Source organism: Rutilus rutilus (genome assembly GCF_951802725.1).
Source record: "Rutilus rutilus genome assembly, chromosome: 22".
Taxonomy (NCBI): Eukaryota; Metazoa; Chordata; class Actinopteri; order Cypriniformes; family Leuciscidae; genus Rutilus; species Rutilus rutilus.
In genome coordinates this window covers 20,107,063-20,120,897 of record NC_140227.1, presented here as the reverse complement: position 1 = coordinate 20,120,897, position 13,835 = coordinate 20,107,063, and the positions used below count along the sequence as shown (strand labels likewise).

At 38.0% G+C, this 13,835-nt stretch overlaps 2 protein-coding genes across 2 annotated transcripts in view; one reads left to right on the top strand and one right to left on the bottom strand.

Moving 5' to 3' along the window:
• Positions 1 to 7,897, bottom strand: part of pnp4a (purine nucleoside phosphorylase 4a) — a 103,404-nt gene extending 95,507 nt beyond the window's left edge. The window contains exon 1 of the mRNA XM_084395293.1: positions 7,852 to 7,897. The gene's annotated coding sequence lies outside the window, so the exon portion shown is untranslated. The remainder of the gene's footprint in view (positions 1 to 7,851) is intronic.
• A 1,140-nt stretch (positions 7,898 to 9,037) lies between these two features.
• trib3 (tribbles pseudokinase 3) lies at positions 9,038 to 13,753 on the top strand. The gene is made up of 4 exons (XM_084395291.1): positions 9,038 to 9,966; positions 10,840 to 11,127; positions 11,243 to 11,535; positions 12,286 to 13,753. The coding sequence occupies exons 2-4, from the start codon at positions 10,840 to 10,842 to the stop codon at positions 12,746 to 12,748; spliced, it is 1,044 nt and encodes a 347-aa protein (XP_084251417.1). The 5' UTR covers positions 9,038 to 9,966; the 3' UTR covers positions 12,749 to 13,753.
• The last annotated feature ends 82 nt before the right edge of the window (positions 13,754 to 13,835 follow it).

Genomic DNA, 13,835 nt, shown 5'->3' with positions numbered 1-13,835 from the left:
ATCTCAGTGGGGTTAAGCAGGGCTGTAACTGTGACAACGACGGCTGTTGAGGGGATTGAGCATAAACTTCACCTTGTTTTCTCTCTTTTCCTGTCTCTCTTTCTCTCTCTTTAAACTTTAATGTCAAGCAATGTTTGACTCATTCCATTTGGCCTCTGGTTTCATCACATATATTATGAAAGGCATGTGATTCAGAGAGAAACAGAGCTGACTCAAAAAAGCTGCTTACGTGTCTGGGAGTGGGATGGAATTTGCAATGCGTCTCGCTCAATATAACCGTACAGCAGTGGCCCATGAAAGCCTCTGAATATGATAACAGGACCAGTTTTGCGGGATTTATTGCAAGTCTGTTATATTCTCAGTAAAACAAAGTAATCATATTGATTCCACATAAAGCTGGAAATATAACACTATACTGATCATATTTTCACAAGGTCTGCAGCTTTACTAAAACAATCATGAGGTACTTGTTATGTATTGTATTGAGTATTAAACAAATACATGCACATTTCTAATGCCTTGTAAAATAATGAAGTAAGAAACTGTGGTTGTCTCATCCAAGAGTCTGACAAAGAGAATAACCCACGCCTGCAGTTTCTTAACAGTCATGTGCTTGCTCTTCTATATAACGCCAGAGAGAGAACATATTGTTTGACTTTTCAACTCCGTGTTGAGTTCGTTTATCACTTTCTGCAAGAAATAGAAACAAGGAGATGCCTCTGGCTAAGAGTGCTTGTGATTTCAAGGAAAACCTTACCGCATACACCACACCAATTATCTTGATCTCAGAAAGCCTTTTGAAACAGCTCATCTTGATCACAGGGCTTTTGTAACATCTGGGTCTAAGGGAGTCCCTTTCTGTTTTAGAAAGTTGTGGAAATTCTCTCACTGTCTTTTTTTTTTCTTTTGCTATTGAAGCAAATGGAAATGTAAAAAGCATATTTTCTTTATTCTTTCTCTCCCATTCACCACTATAGGGAAATGTTTAACAATAAGCTTATGAACCACTAAAAAACAGGCCTTCTTTGAGCTACGAGGTTGTGAATCGATGGTACATGCGAAGCTATCAAACCTATTATTTCAACTAATTGTGTTTAACAGTGGAATTCCTGGATGAAAAATTCAATTACCCATGATTATGCAGAGAAATCTCCACCAACCAGAGAATCATGATCACCTAATCATGCCAAAATAATGGATTCCGGTCCATGATTATGATTGGTTGAGTCACATTGGAGGCCGTTGTAAATGACTCTACAAACATACACCCGTGACCGCATTACTTCAGTATTACTGTGTACCTTGGTAAACATTCCACGTCTGAAGAACTATTGCTTGGTGGAAGAATAGTATTTTTTTTTCAATACCATTACATTTTTGTGTCTGAGTGTTTATTTTATGAAACCTTGCCAGGTAACTGTTTTATAAAAGCAAAGCCCTGTGAAGCTGTGGTTTACAGTGAATTTAGAGCAGCTAAGGGGGTTTTAGGCCCTCGTCTTCACGTGGTGACTAACAATGTCACTTAGCTGTTTTAAATTCACTGTAAACCACAGCTTCTCGGCGCTTATTGCTTCATTTTAGCGAATTTACAGAATGATGTAATTGACGTCAGTCTCTATGCACTCTCAAAATACTTACATATTTGTACACATTGTTTATATCTATAGCTATCTATTGACTACAAGACTTCTGCTTCTGAGAACACTGGAAATGTGATCAATGGAAAAGAATGCAGGCCTTTTTATCAGAATACATGGGAATAAATGTAATTAGTCAGCATATTTTGTCATTTATTCAAATAAAATGGTAATCGATTGTATATTCAGAAAACATCTAAAAAGGGTACAGCTAACAGAGACCTACAGAAATAGGTCATAGCACAGAAAATGAATGACACTATTAAAATGACTCAGTGAGCACGGTTATGACTTTCCGTTGTTTTCGCCCCCTGTCTGATATACTAAATAAAGTCCAAAACCTCTCTGGAGAGTTTCGGTTATTTCACACACAAATCACTTCAGCATTAATGTGGAAGGGACTCAATTTTATGTTGAAAAAGTTTGAGAAAACTGCTGAGGCAAGCGATGTGTCGTCTGCTGGAAGATTAAGTAATCTTTCGGCTTAAATTTCCTCTAAATAGAGACTTTCTATGCAGCAGAATGGGAAGTTAATCAATTAGGTAATTTTGTGTCACTTTTCTTATATGTGATACACTATAGCGAGCAAATTTGTCCCAGAGACACCTGTTAGCTTGGCCTTTGCATTCAATCAAACTGCCTGCCACACATTCAGCTGATGCCTCAATTTACCAGTGTATTTTTATAGCAGGACCGTATTAGACAAGTCTAGGTTCCAAATAATTGGAAATCATTTATTCTAATTGCCCAGTTGCACAATGCTCAAGACATGGTTCATTTGATAAAAGCTAGATGCCAAGTGTGAAACAAGCATATAGTGTCTTATAGCATGTGTTCAGTTTATTCTTGTTTATTGGTTTAGTGCAGTACTTCAGCTGCTTGAAACCACAATCTACCTCAGTGACTAAGCAAATTATAACACAACCTCAGTCTGTTTGCTCAGCAGGTTCACTCAAAACACCTTCTTAATCATAATACTTATAGGACTATATCTGTAATTCATTGCATGCAACTTTATATAAATCTATTACATTGTTTAGCAGTGTTAGCCTAATGGTTCTAGGCTGATAAAACAAAAGGCGCCATGATCACAATCCTGCCATCAGAAGATGAAGACTACATGAACTGACGCTGAAATATAATGTCCTTTAAGTTGGATGATTTCTGCAAAGTGCAACTAACTAACTGTAAATGCTACTATCAGACTACTAGGAAACAGAAAAGAGATAACAGACAGGCCGTTCTAAAATAAATTATGGTTGTTTCCCTCTCACACACACACACACACACACACACCACATGTTGAGCACCAGTTTCTACCCACTCACAAGATTACTGTGCAAATGGCACCAGCTCTTGGCACGCATAAATGGATTAAGCCACAGAGAGCAGATAAAAAAACAGTGCCCTTTACAATTAGTTCAGGCAACACATACAGAGAAAATGGTCGTCAATCATATTCAGCGTGAGTTGAATGTCTGATAAACAGCACAACAAATCAAGCAAGTTTTAAACACGCCACCTCTCAAACAAAAGATCTCATATCTGATGCTGAGATGCGCTATAAGAATTATACATGTGCATTTGTTGGAGGTTTTGACACTGTTTTAATTCTCTCCATGATGATGTTTTTAATCATGTTGCATATTTAACTGATCAACCGTGTAGCGTGTACATCATGCAATCTACTATTAGCCGGATGGTACGGCAGCAACTCTACTTCCAACAGTCTTACAGGCTGTGTACAACTATGTTTAGATCTGACACTTAAGAGTTTGATCTATCACTGTGTCAGCTAGCTTGGGTTACAAGCTAAAGAGCCATGATCATTCAAACTGCATGAACTCCCTCAAATTATTTGGTTGAATTCAATTAAGTTTTTATTGTGATTATTGTAGGTAAAACTGTTTTTTTTTTAAATCATCTACTCAATGTCATGCAACTCAAAAATACAAAGTTGCTTAAAAACATATTTTTAAGAAGAAAAACCCTAGGCCACAAGTGAGCCAGGGTCCCTGCTTAAAACAAATTATGCCCATGATTACAAGCCAAGACTGTAACCTTAATGCTCAACAGCAAGTGCTCAAGAGAGAAGTGGGGTCTACACGAGAGAGAGAGAGAGACTCAAAGCCCAGTCCAGACGGAAGTATTCAATTTATTCAGGTCTCAGAACAGCTGTTGCCAAAATAGCTTAGTGATTAAGAGACCAAAGGCTTAAAAGGACAAAATCTTCCAGAGCAGCCAGACCTGGTGGTTACAGTCAACAGACGGCTGGACGGAACACGCAATATAAACATTTGAGACTGAGGTCATTAGTAATGAACCTGTGAGCATTGTTCATTTCAGTCAGCACTCTCTTGATGTTTCACAAGACATTAAATTAATCCAATTTCAGTCTAAGAGGACATGTCAGTTAAAATGTCTTTTGTATCTTTGAATTCCATGTTTTGTATTGTCTGTTTAGTTTAATGTCTGTAATTTTCTTATCTTTTAAAGTTATACTGTTTGACATACAAATGAGCTCATTATGCTAATTAATTAGGCGTTGTGTAAACAAACTTAAAAACTTAAGTTAGGTCCTATTCAAGAATTATTCCAAACAAAACCAGACGGGAAAGTATAACTATATTATTACACCACGATAATTAGACAAAACTGTTGATAAAAAAAAAGTTGCTATATTTCGAAAAGAAACTCTTTCATTCTTTGTTGGTCCATTAATGAGCCATTTAGAGGTCGATACAGTCAATACACACACAATACACATTTAAGCTTTGAAATCTGATAGGGCTTTTGGGCCCAACTACACAGAGAATGCTTAACTGCTGGAAATGAAAAGACTTGCCACTTTGCACTTGTGATCTAGAAAGATAGGGTGGAGATCTGTTTACAGAGGGCCACAGAGGAAACTTAAGCGGAATAAAGAGGATCCCTGAATACACACAGCAAAAAAACGTTAAAGAGTTTAAGAGAATCAAATGACTTAACCATTGGAGCTGACATTATAAATGCACTTTCGTTTTTTTTTTCTCCCACAAAGCCATTTAAAGCCACTTTAAGCCATTTGGAAAAAAAGAAGGAAAAAAAAAAACAGAAGCACAAAGCCATTCAATGTGCCATTAAAAAGCTGTGAGTAACTTGTTTATGTGAGAGACCGCTCACGGCTGAGGAATTCAGACTTTCACAATCTTTCAAAAACAGAGTGAGGCTTGAAAAAAGAAGTGACCTGCTGACTGCATTCTTTCTAACTCTCTTTAAAGCGCACATGATGGTTTCATTAAAATCATTTGCAAGAGTGTCACAATCTTCAAGACAGTGCCTTTTAGCATTACAATATAGCTTAATAATCAGAAATGAACATCATGAAATATCAGATTTTTTGTTCCTCTTTGAGCTCAAGTTGCCTAATACTCTTCTAAGAAATTGCTGCGTGATGTATAATTGTTATGGTGATGGGAGAGGATTTTGATTTTGAAGAGAAGTTTAATGAGAATTGCCCACTCATCCCCTCACAAATCCACTCTCTTAGTCTGGATCTATTGTTAGTGATTACTTCAGGTGTGAGTTTCTTTATGTTTACATTTCAGCATATGCTAATCTTGATGATAACATCAAGCCCAGGCTCATTGAAAAAAAGACATGCCTCAAGATTTTTTCGAAACTTCAAAAACGTTCATGCCGATTCCAAGTGAAATGACCATTGGTAATTTCCAGTAATACACCAACAACTTTAACTTTCACGCGAATTAATTAATAAATACTTGCACAATATGTTATGAACTTAAAATGTGTTTACCATAGTGTAGGATTTGTAAACTCTCCATTTGGTTTTCCTGATAACCTTGATCAGTAGCTCACATGGTTTCACTTGAGATACAGAGTACTCAAGTATGACTCCTGTGAAACACAATAAAATAGCTTAAATAATTGTAGAAGCAAGCTAAAATGACATGGTTGCTTCATAATACGCATTTGCTCAGTTAGGTTTAGGGTAGGGATTAGTGTTGGTTGTACGTTATATTCAAATGCAATACACTGTAAAGAATGATTTTTCATTTAAGTTAAAAAAGTGAAAAGTAAAAAATTATATGATCAATATGTTATGATAACATGCTTTTACATTGCTTTAACTAATCAAATTAAGTTAAGCAATTTTCGACGTTTTTCAACTCAACTCAACTCAAGTCAGTTTAATGTAATTTAAAGGGTTAGTTCACCCAAAAATTAAAATTCTGTCAGTAATTACTCACCCTCATGTTGTTCCAACTGCGTAAGACCTTCGTTCATCTTCGGAACACAAATTAAGATATTTTTGATGAAATCTGAGCCATGTTTCACTCCTCCATAGGCTTCCAGTGTGACCGAAACTTGCTGGCCCAGAAAAGTTATTAAAGAGATCGTTAATATAGTCCAAGTGACTCCAGTGGCTCAATCTTAATTATATCAAGCGACGAGAATACTTTTTGTGCGCAAAAACAAACAAAAATAACGACTTTATTCCACTATTCATTTCCTTCTCTCTGGATTTCTAGTTGGTTCGCGTAGTGTTTTTGCGCAGCGCGTCTGTGTTACACGTCACCACGTAGGCTCACTATTGGCCGACGCCGGTCATGTGTGTGTTGCGTGATGACGTGCAACACAGACGCGCAGCGCAAAAACATACGAGGCCCAGAGAGAAGGAAATGAAAAGTGGAATAAAGTCGTTATTTTTGTTTGTTTTTGCGCACAAAAAGTATTCTCGTCGCATGATAAACTTAATGTAGTGCCACTGTAGTTACTTGGACTATTTTAACGATGTTTTAATAACTATTCTGGGCCGGTGAGTTTCGGTCACACTGGAAGCCTATGGAGGAGTCAAAATTCTGTCAGATTTCATCAAAAATATCTTAATTTGTGTTCCGAAGATGAACAAAAGACTTACATGGTTGGAACAACATGAGGGTGAGTAATTACTGACAGAATTTTCATTTTTGGGTGAACTAACCCTTTAAGTTGAAATGACTTAAACATGCAAGTTGATTGTACTTAAAATTTGAAGGCAGCAACTTTTCTTTACAGTGAAGTTTATTGGCATATGTTTTTCAAAATGTCACACTTTTTTCTTTTTTTTTTATTATTTGCGAAATTTATTAGCGCTTTCTAAATGAAAATCGTTTGTACACAAATTTTTGTTCTACATTAACTTTTAAGTGCACTCATTGGACATTTCATTATCGAACTGACGTGATGAATACAACAACCAAGGTGATAAAATGTTGCCGGATTGACGGGGATAAAACAGTTACAAAGTGAAGTTCAAGTTTCTTTAAAGTGTTTCTGTTATAGTATTGCTGTTAACATGATTAGCCAATTAGTTGAGGAAGTGGTGGAGCCCCGTCCTCTAGAGAGACATCTGTGAGTTTACAGCTTAACCCACTCGATGACACCGCTAATCCAATTAGACATTGATATACAGGTCTGTCCCTTTTCGTAAACTAGGCTAATTCAGCGACATGTGTCTGCGATTGACTGTATTTGTGTCTACGTGTGTGAAAGACTGATGCAGGGCCAATTCGAATAAGTCAGCATGTCTCTTATCAAAATCATCGGAGACATAAAGAGAACAAATGTGTCCCTTTTCGCCCAAAGGCTGTCATCAGCTGGTGGAAGCTGCAGGGAGGAAATTCATGACTTCCTGATCACTTTGGACCAGCGCTTCCATGGCGGTAAACCACCATTAGTGTCCATCAAGATGAGACAGAGCCTTTGTGAGGACATTGCTTGTTCCCATGGTGACAATATGTCTCAATCCAGAATGTGTGACATCTGTGTAGACACAGACAGGAAGGAGATTTCTTGGAAATAGAGTCATATTCATCCACACAATTCCCTCTCTGTCAACATGGAGAGAAACTGTGCTACGCTTTTAGCTTTTAGATGGTGATATATTAAAATGTTATAACTCAGCTGTGGCTGTTAAACCAGAGGATTCCATTCAAAGAAATCCCCTGAATATCTCTCTGTCTATTTAGCTCATTTTGAACGATTGCATCGGGTGTCTTGAGGACAACAGAGGTGCAAGATTGACCGATAAAACGCACTGTGCAGCAGAAATGTTTCCATTTTAAGGAGTGGTTAGTCTCCCACTCAGGCCTCTGATGGTGGAACAGCCCAGGAAACCTCTTTCCACCCACACACACACACACACACACATGCATGAAACCTCTGACTCAACTTGAAACCATGAGCTCTGTGGAGGCATCCATGCTGACTGACTGGTGCACTCTGCCTCAGGTTACAGCGTTTGTCGCTGCAGTCTGCTTACTGTAGGTCACCTGAGAAAGACAAACATGCAGTTTCCTAAATAACCAGTACTCCAGCAATAATACAGGCTGAAATCGAATAGAGGTTATGTCTAACACAAATTGCAGTTACTGAATTTAATAGGTTGGGATTTTTTTGTATAATATTATTAGCTCACTGACCATGCCTTCCTTGAGGAAATTTGAATTGCTCACAGGTTTAAATTAGTTTAATTTAAGTTATATTTTTAATTTACATTGACACATGCATCCTAAAATAGACACAAATTAGACCAAAACAACAATATGGACAGTATGGATAGTCACTGTAAAAAAAAAAAAAAAAAAAATGTGTTGGTTTAACTTAAAAAAGTAAGTTACCTGGTTGCCTTAAAACTTTATGTTAATACAATGGAGATTGATTTAATAAATCGAAACTCAAAATATTGTTATCTGAACCACATTATCTGTGTTGATTTGACTAAAGATAAAAAGTTGTGATGAGTCATGATTATTTTTATTTATTTTTTTTACAGTGTAATTTATGAAAAAGTTCATATTGAAATGTTTGACTTTTGGTAACTGCAAATCTGAGCACAGTTTGAGACATCTCTGAGACCTGAGGTAAAATAAACATTTAGTCTTAATTTGTTCTCCATTTAATATTATTGATGTGTAGGAGAAACAATATATAGCCTATTTGCTGGGTTCCTATTTAGTATTTTGCTTTATATCTTACACCTGGCTGCATGTCACCCTGTCCCTGACAAACACTTGATGTGCAACACAAACATTGGTATTGAGTCATACACAGCAGGGGAGAGGCATTAATCTTCACAACAGTAAAAATGACAGACTTAACGTATATAGCACGGTTTTCGCTGGCTTAGTTTAATGTAGCCTATATTTACACGATCTATCTATCACATTCTTTTGTACATTTTCCCTCGCCGTTTAATTTCAATCCTAGGATAGCCTATTGATGGCAGACTACAATGTGTACAAAAAATATTCGCTGCTTTTAGACACTGTTGAGATATTATGGTCAAATCAGAGGTGTTTACAGTGTAAAACTGACTAACCATTTCCATTGAATGCCACGCTTTGCGTTTGAAATCCAGCCCTAGCAAACTTCAACAGTAGTGCCTACTATTGCGAAGCTCTGTACTAGATGTCGTCAGACCCGATGGGCGGAGCCAATATGTCGCAATCTTACTAAGAACAGCATCATCGAGTCGGCTGGTGTAACACACCGAGCATATTAGACGTGCCCAGCCAAATTGAGACTTTACAGTCGGACGGTCAGGCTGAGGGGCCACGTCTGATTTGTGATCTCATTACTAAAGGGACCTTTACTTCTGCAGAAACAAAATAGGAACTAAAGGACTAATTATTCAATTTCTACGCTGTCACCGACTCGGACGTGTTCACTAGTTCAACTTTCTTCAGGCAATTCCTTGTTTGTCGTATCGCAAAACTTCCAGTAAAGTGCGTTTAACTGCGGCTTATCAAGTTTTATTTGTCCGATACCCATCGTGAATTATCTTATACTTCATCCGACCAAAGGACTTTTAGTGAAAACTTACATCCAAGGAAATATTGTCCATTCAGGACGCGTTCATTCAGCGGGAATAAGGAACAAAGACATTCGTGCCAACAACTGAGAGCTCTTGGTGTTGCCGCCAGACTCACAAGTATCAATTTGCTCAACTTCAAGGACAAAGAAGAAAGATTACGAATGAAAAGAGGCTAAATGCACGAATATCTGCAAAACACATTGAAACCGGAGACTCTTTACAAATCAACTACTGTATAAGGCACGCGCGTCCTTTTAAACCAATTCATATTTATTCTGTATTCACCGGAGACAACATTATCTCTCTTATGCCGAGACTTGACTACAGTTGACAGTTTCCCAGTGTTCATTTCATTATATTTTATGTTTTTCCCCGGTGGAAATGTTCTCTGACAAGTAGACACAACTAAGTGCGCCTAGTTTTCATTGTTCTGTTTTGGAGAGGAGCGGGTCCTTTGTCTAAAGCAGCGAGGTAAGTCAGACTTCAGACTTAAGCGTCACCTTAACTTCTAGAAATCACTACTTCATACTTTCCAACCAAGTTTCCTTACGATTAATGTCAATTATTGATCTACTTTCCCCATTTAAACGAGTATTGAGAAACAATTTGCTGGTTAAACTTTACATAGTGTTGCAGGTTGCGCATATTGTTGTTTGAACTATGTCAACTTGCACTTCGCATTCTATTTACTGAGCATTTTTGAGCATATTCTGTTAGTAATATTTCATAGGATAGCCTACTTTTCTTGACTGTGAGTTGTGGCGCAGTGGTTCACGCATATGCTGAGAACTGCTTGATCAGGAGATTTAGGTTCGAATCCGACATTATCGGAATGATGAAACCTCGTACCCGCCTATTCAATGTAGTCTTAAAATGTATGACGAGAAAATTCTACTAATAGGCTATTTGAATAGAAAAGTTTGTTTAAAAATAGTGAAGTGGAAGAAACTGGGATACGTCATTCTATGACGTACGCTTGAATGTGTAATAACTTAAACACTTGAATGACTCACAGGCGCCAAACAGAATTTCGAAAGGAACTTGAGTCAGTATGATCAAGCAACACTGCTTATCACATAGTCATTCAATAGTTATAAATTACCTCCTTTCGTTACACAACATGACTGAACCACCCATTCTTGTTTAGTTAGTTAGTGTGAGTTATTATCCCACAGCTACTGAGTGTTCAAGTGTGGTGCAATAATCAAATGTACTAATTTGATCCATTTTCATGTCACCTTTGTGCATTGTGCACTCTGCATTCTTCATCCAATCAGCATTTATGGTATGTTAGGTTATACTGTCACAAGGTCATGAACTTACGTTCACTTGTTTTTGTCACAGATGAGTATAAACCTGTCAACACCTACACCTCCCCTCCGACTGAAGCGAGTAGACTTTGAGGACTCTCACAACACTGACACCTTCAAATGCAAGCGCCGCAGGCTCAGCCAGCCTCCTTCCCCGGGTCTCGCGCCCTGTCTTCGCCCCCTGTCCCAGACCCTCGAGCAGCCGGGGTCCGAGAAGCACCACGTCTCACGCATCGGACCCTACATCCTGTTGGAGGCCACAGAAGGAGCGCAGACATTTAGAGCTGTTCATCAGGTCACAGAACAGGAGTACACATGCAAAGTGAGCATAGATTCTTCATTATAGTGGATTTGAAATATTTTATAGTAATATAAGTTCTGGAACTTTTATATAATGAAGGATCAATAATCATTTTGTTTTGGTATGTTCCCTTCAGGTGTTTTCCATTAAGAAGTATCACGAGTTCATCGCGCCCTACACTCGTCTGCTTCCGCACAGCAACATCTGCAAGATTTCAGAGCTGGTGCTCGGGGAGAACAACGTGTACATATTCTTCGAGCGTAACTATGGAGACATGCACTCGTACGTGCGCACCTGTAAGAGGCTGCAGGAGGATGAGGCAGTGCGCCTGTTCGGACAGATGGCAGCCGCGGTCGCGCACTGTCACGAGAACGGCGTCATTTTGAGAGACCTTAAACTGCGCAAGTTTGTGTTCACCGATCCACAGAGGTCAGTAACTCAATTACATTTTTTAAATTGCTAGTTAGTCAAGTCATATCAGCTCTTGATAGTAGGGATGCATGATATTCGATGACAAAAAGCAAATATAATCTTGTTCCCCGGACATTATTCAATCTAAACTGGCCAATAATTAATCGTGGGTGCTCATTTTCACTACCTTTTGTCGTTTTCTGACACCAACTAAATTTAATAAGTACTCATAATTTAATATTATTTAATGTAATCTTTAGCAAATCTCAAAATTAATATCTGTTTTATATACTGTACATTGTAATGATGTAATGCCTAAATTCAGTTGTAGTATTTTAAATGATTTTTATTTTTTTGATATTTATTTGAACATTATAGACCTTTATATTGGTAATTTATCAGTCATATGGCATGAAAATAATCCACTTAATATCTGTGTATTCTTACTTTTTATGTAACAAGATTATTTTTGAATTCCACAAAGTTGTTAAATTTTAAATATAAAGTATTCAGAAATGAACAGATGTTAATAGCTTTTTATTTATTTACTATTAAAAAAATAAAGTAAAATAAATATAAAATGTATAATATATTGTTACAATGTATAACTAAATTAAAATATAATATTTTAATATATATATTTTTTTTTATATACGTACTAGTTCCAAACTAGGTTTATCTTATCTTGCTCATCTGTCAAATATTTTCCATTCATTAATGTAGGACCTAGTTATCAGGTGACTGATAGATGTTCTTTTGTTTCCTCAGAACAAAGCTTGTCTTGCAAAACCTGGAGGACTCCTGTCTTCTTAACGGGAACGATGATTCGCTGACGGACAAACATGGCTGCCCGGCCTACGTGGGCCCGGAGATCTTAAACTCACGGCACTCGTACTCAGGGAAGGCTGCCGACGTATGGAGCCTCGGCGTTGTTCTCTACACCATGCTAGTAGGACGTTACCCTTTTCAGGATGTGGAACCCACAGCACTGTTCAGCAAAATTCGCAGGGGTGCGTTTACCATCCCGGAGACTCTTTCACCCAGGGCTAAGTCACTGGTCTACTGCATGCTGAGGAAATCTCCCTCAGAGAGGCTTGAGGCTGGAGATATACTTCTCCACCCGTGGCTCCACTGTAACAACAATGTATCCCTCAGCCAGCACTCCAGCACCAGACACTCGACGGATCAGGTGGTCCCCGATTTCGAACCGAATGAGACTGGAGACCATTAATGAGCATTCTTCATTCTGTTTACCCACAATCAGGGGGAGTGGACTCTATGAAGAGCGAGATTTTACCTCATAAGGTATGCAGAGCTCAAGGGCATCGGATGGAACAGGTTCCATAAACTGTGGTTTAGGTGTTCGGGACAGGCCAGAGACTGACCTCGTAGTCTTTGCAAACAGAAGTGACTGTTTCTTACCTCTGAAAATATCCATTTGTGGTGATCTCTTCAAGAAAATGACACACCGAGTGCAAAGTGCTGCTGCTAAAAACTCTTTCCTAGCAGACGTTCGTTCACAGCACAGAAAATCACGAGGCTCGTGCACACAATTTTAACATCAGTATTGTCTAATCAAGTGCATGGATTTCCCATTGTACAACCATGTTGTGTAAATTAAAGTACCTCTAACTTAATTCCTGGTATACTTGATGCACACTTCGTGCCTTTATGTACTGTTTACATATTTTTGCAGTGGAAAACACAGATTTGACTATTTAAAGTGCCTTTTTTTCCAGTAAAACAGCTGATGTTGTTAGATTTGGACTTTGTTGAAGTACCAAAGATTTGAGTTTCCTCTGAGCGCATGTATCTGCAACGGGTTAGCACAAGTGCTCATGTTTCCTTTTCATGTGAAGAATTCAAAAGGGTTCTGTTTTCTGCGACTCTCTTTTGTAAATGTCTGTTAAACGATGTATTTGTGCTGTAGAGCAGGTTTGACCCTGAAGGGAAGTGGAGCACGTCATGCGCCACAGGAAACGTCCATATAATGGTTAAGAGGTGTGCCTGTCAAGCTAAACAAAGGCTTTACATATGTTATCGTTTGTGATGCCTGCATGCAATGCTTTGACCCTTTTTTTTTTTTCTCGTTAAAGTACTCGTCAGTTTGTAGATATCTTTTTGTTACTAGCGAGAAGTGGACACTACATGTGTTGTTGTTGTTTCAAGGGGTGACGAACCCACAAACAAGTATTTTGTTGTTGCCAGTACAAATAAAATGACAAATGATACTGTATTGCTTTGCTGCTAATTAATGATTCATTACTAGATGTGGTCTGATTAATGATGCTAAAATAATCATGTTGACATTCAGACTA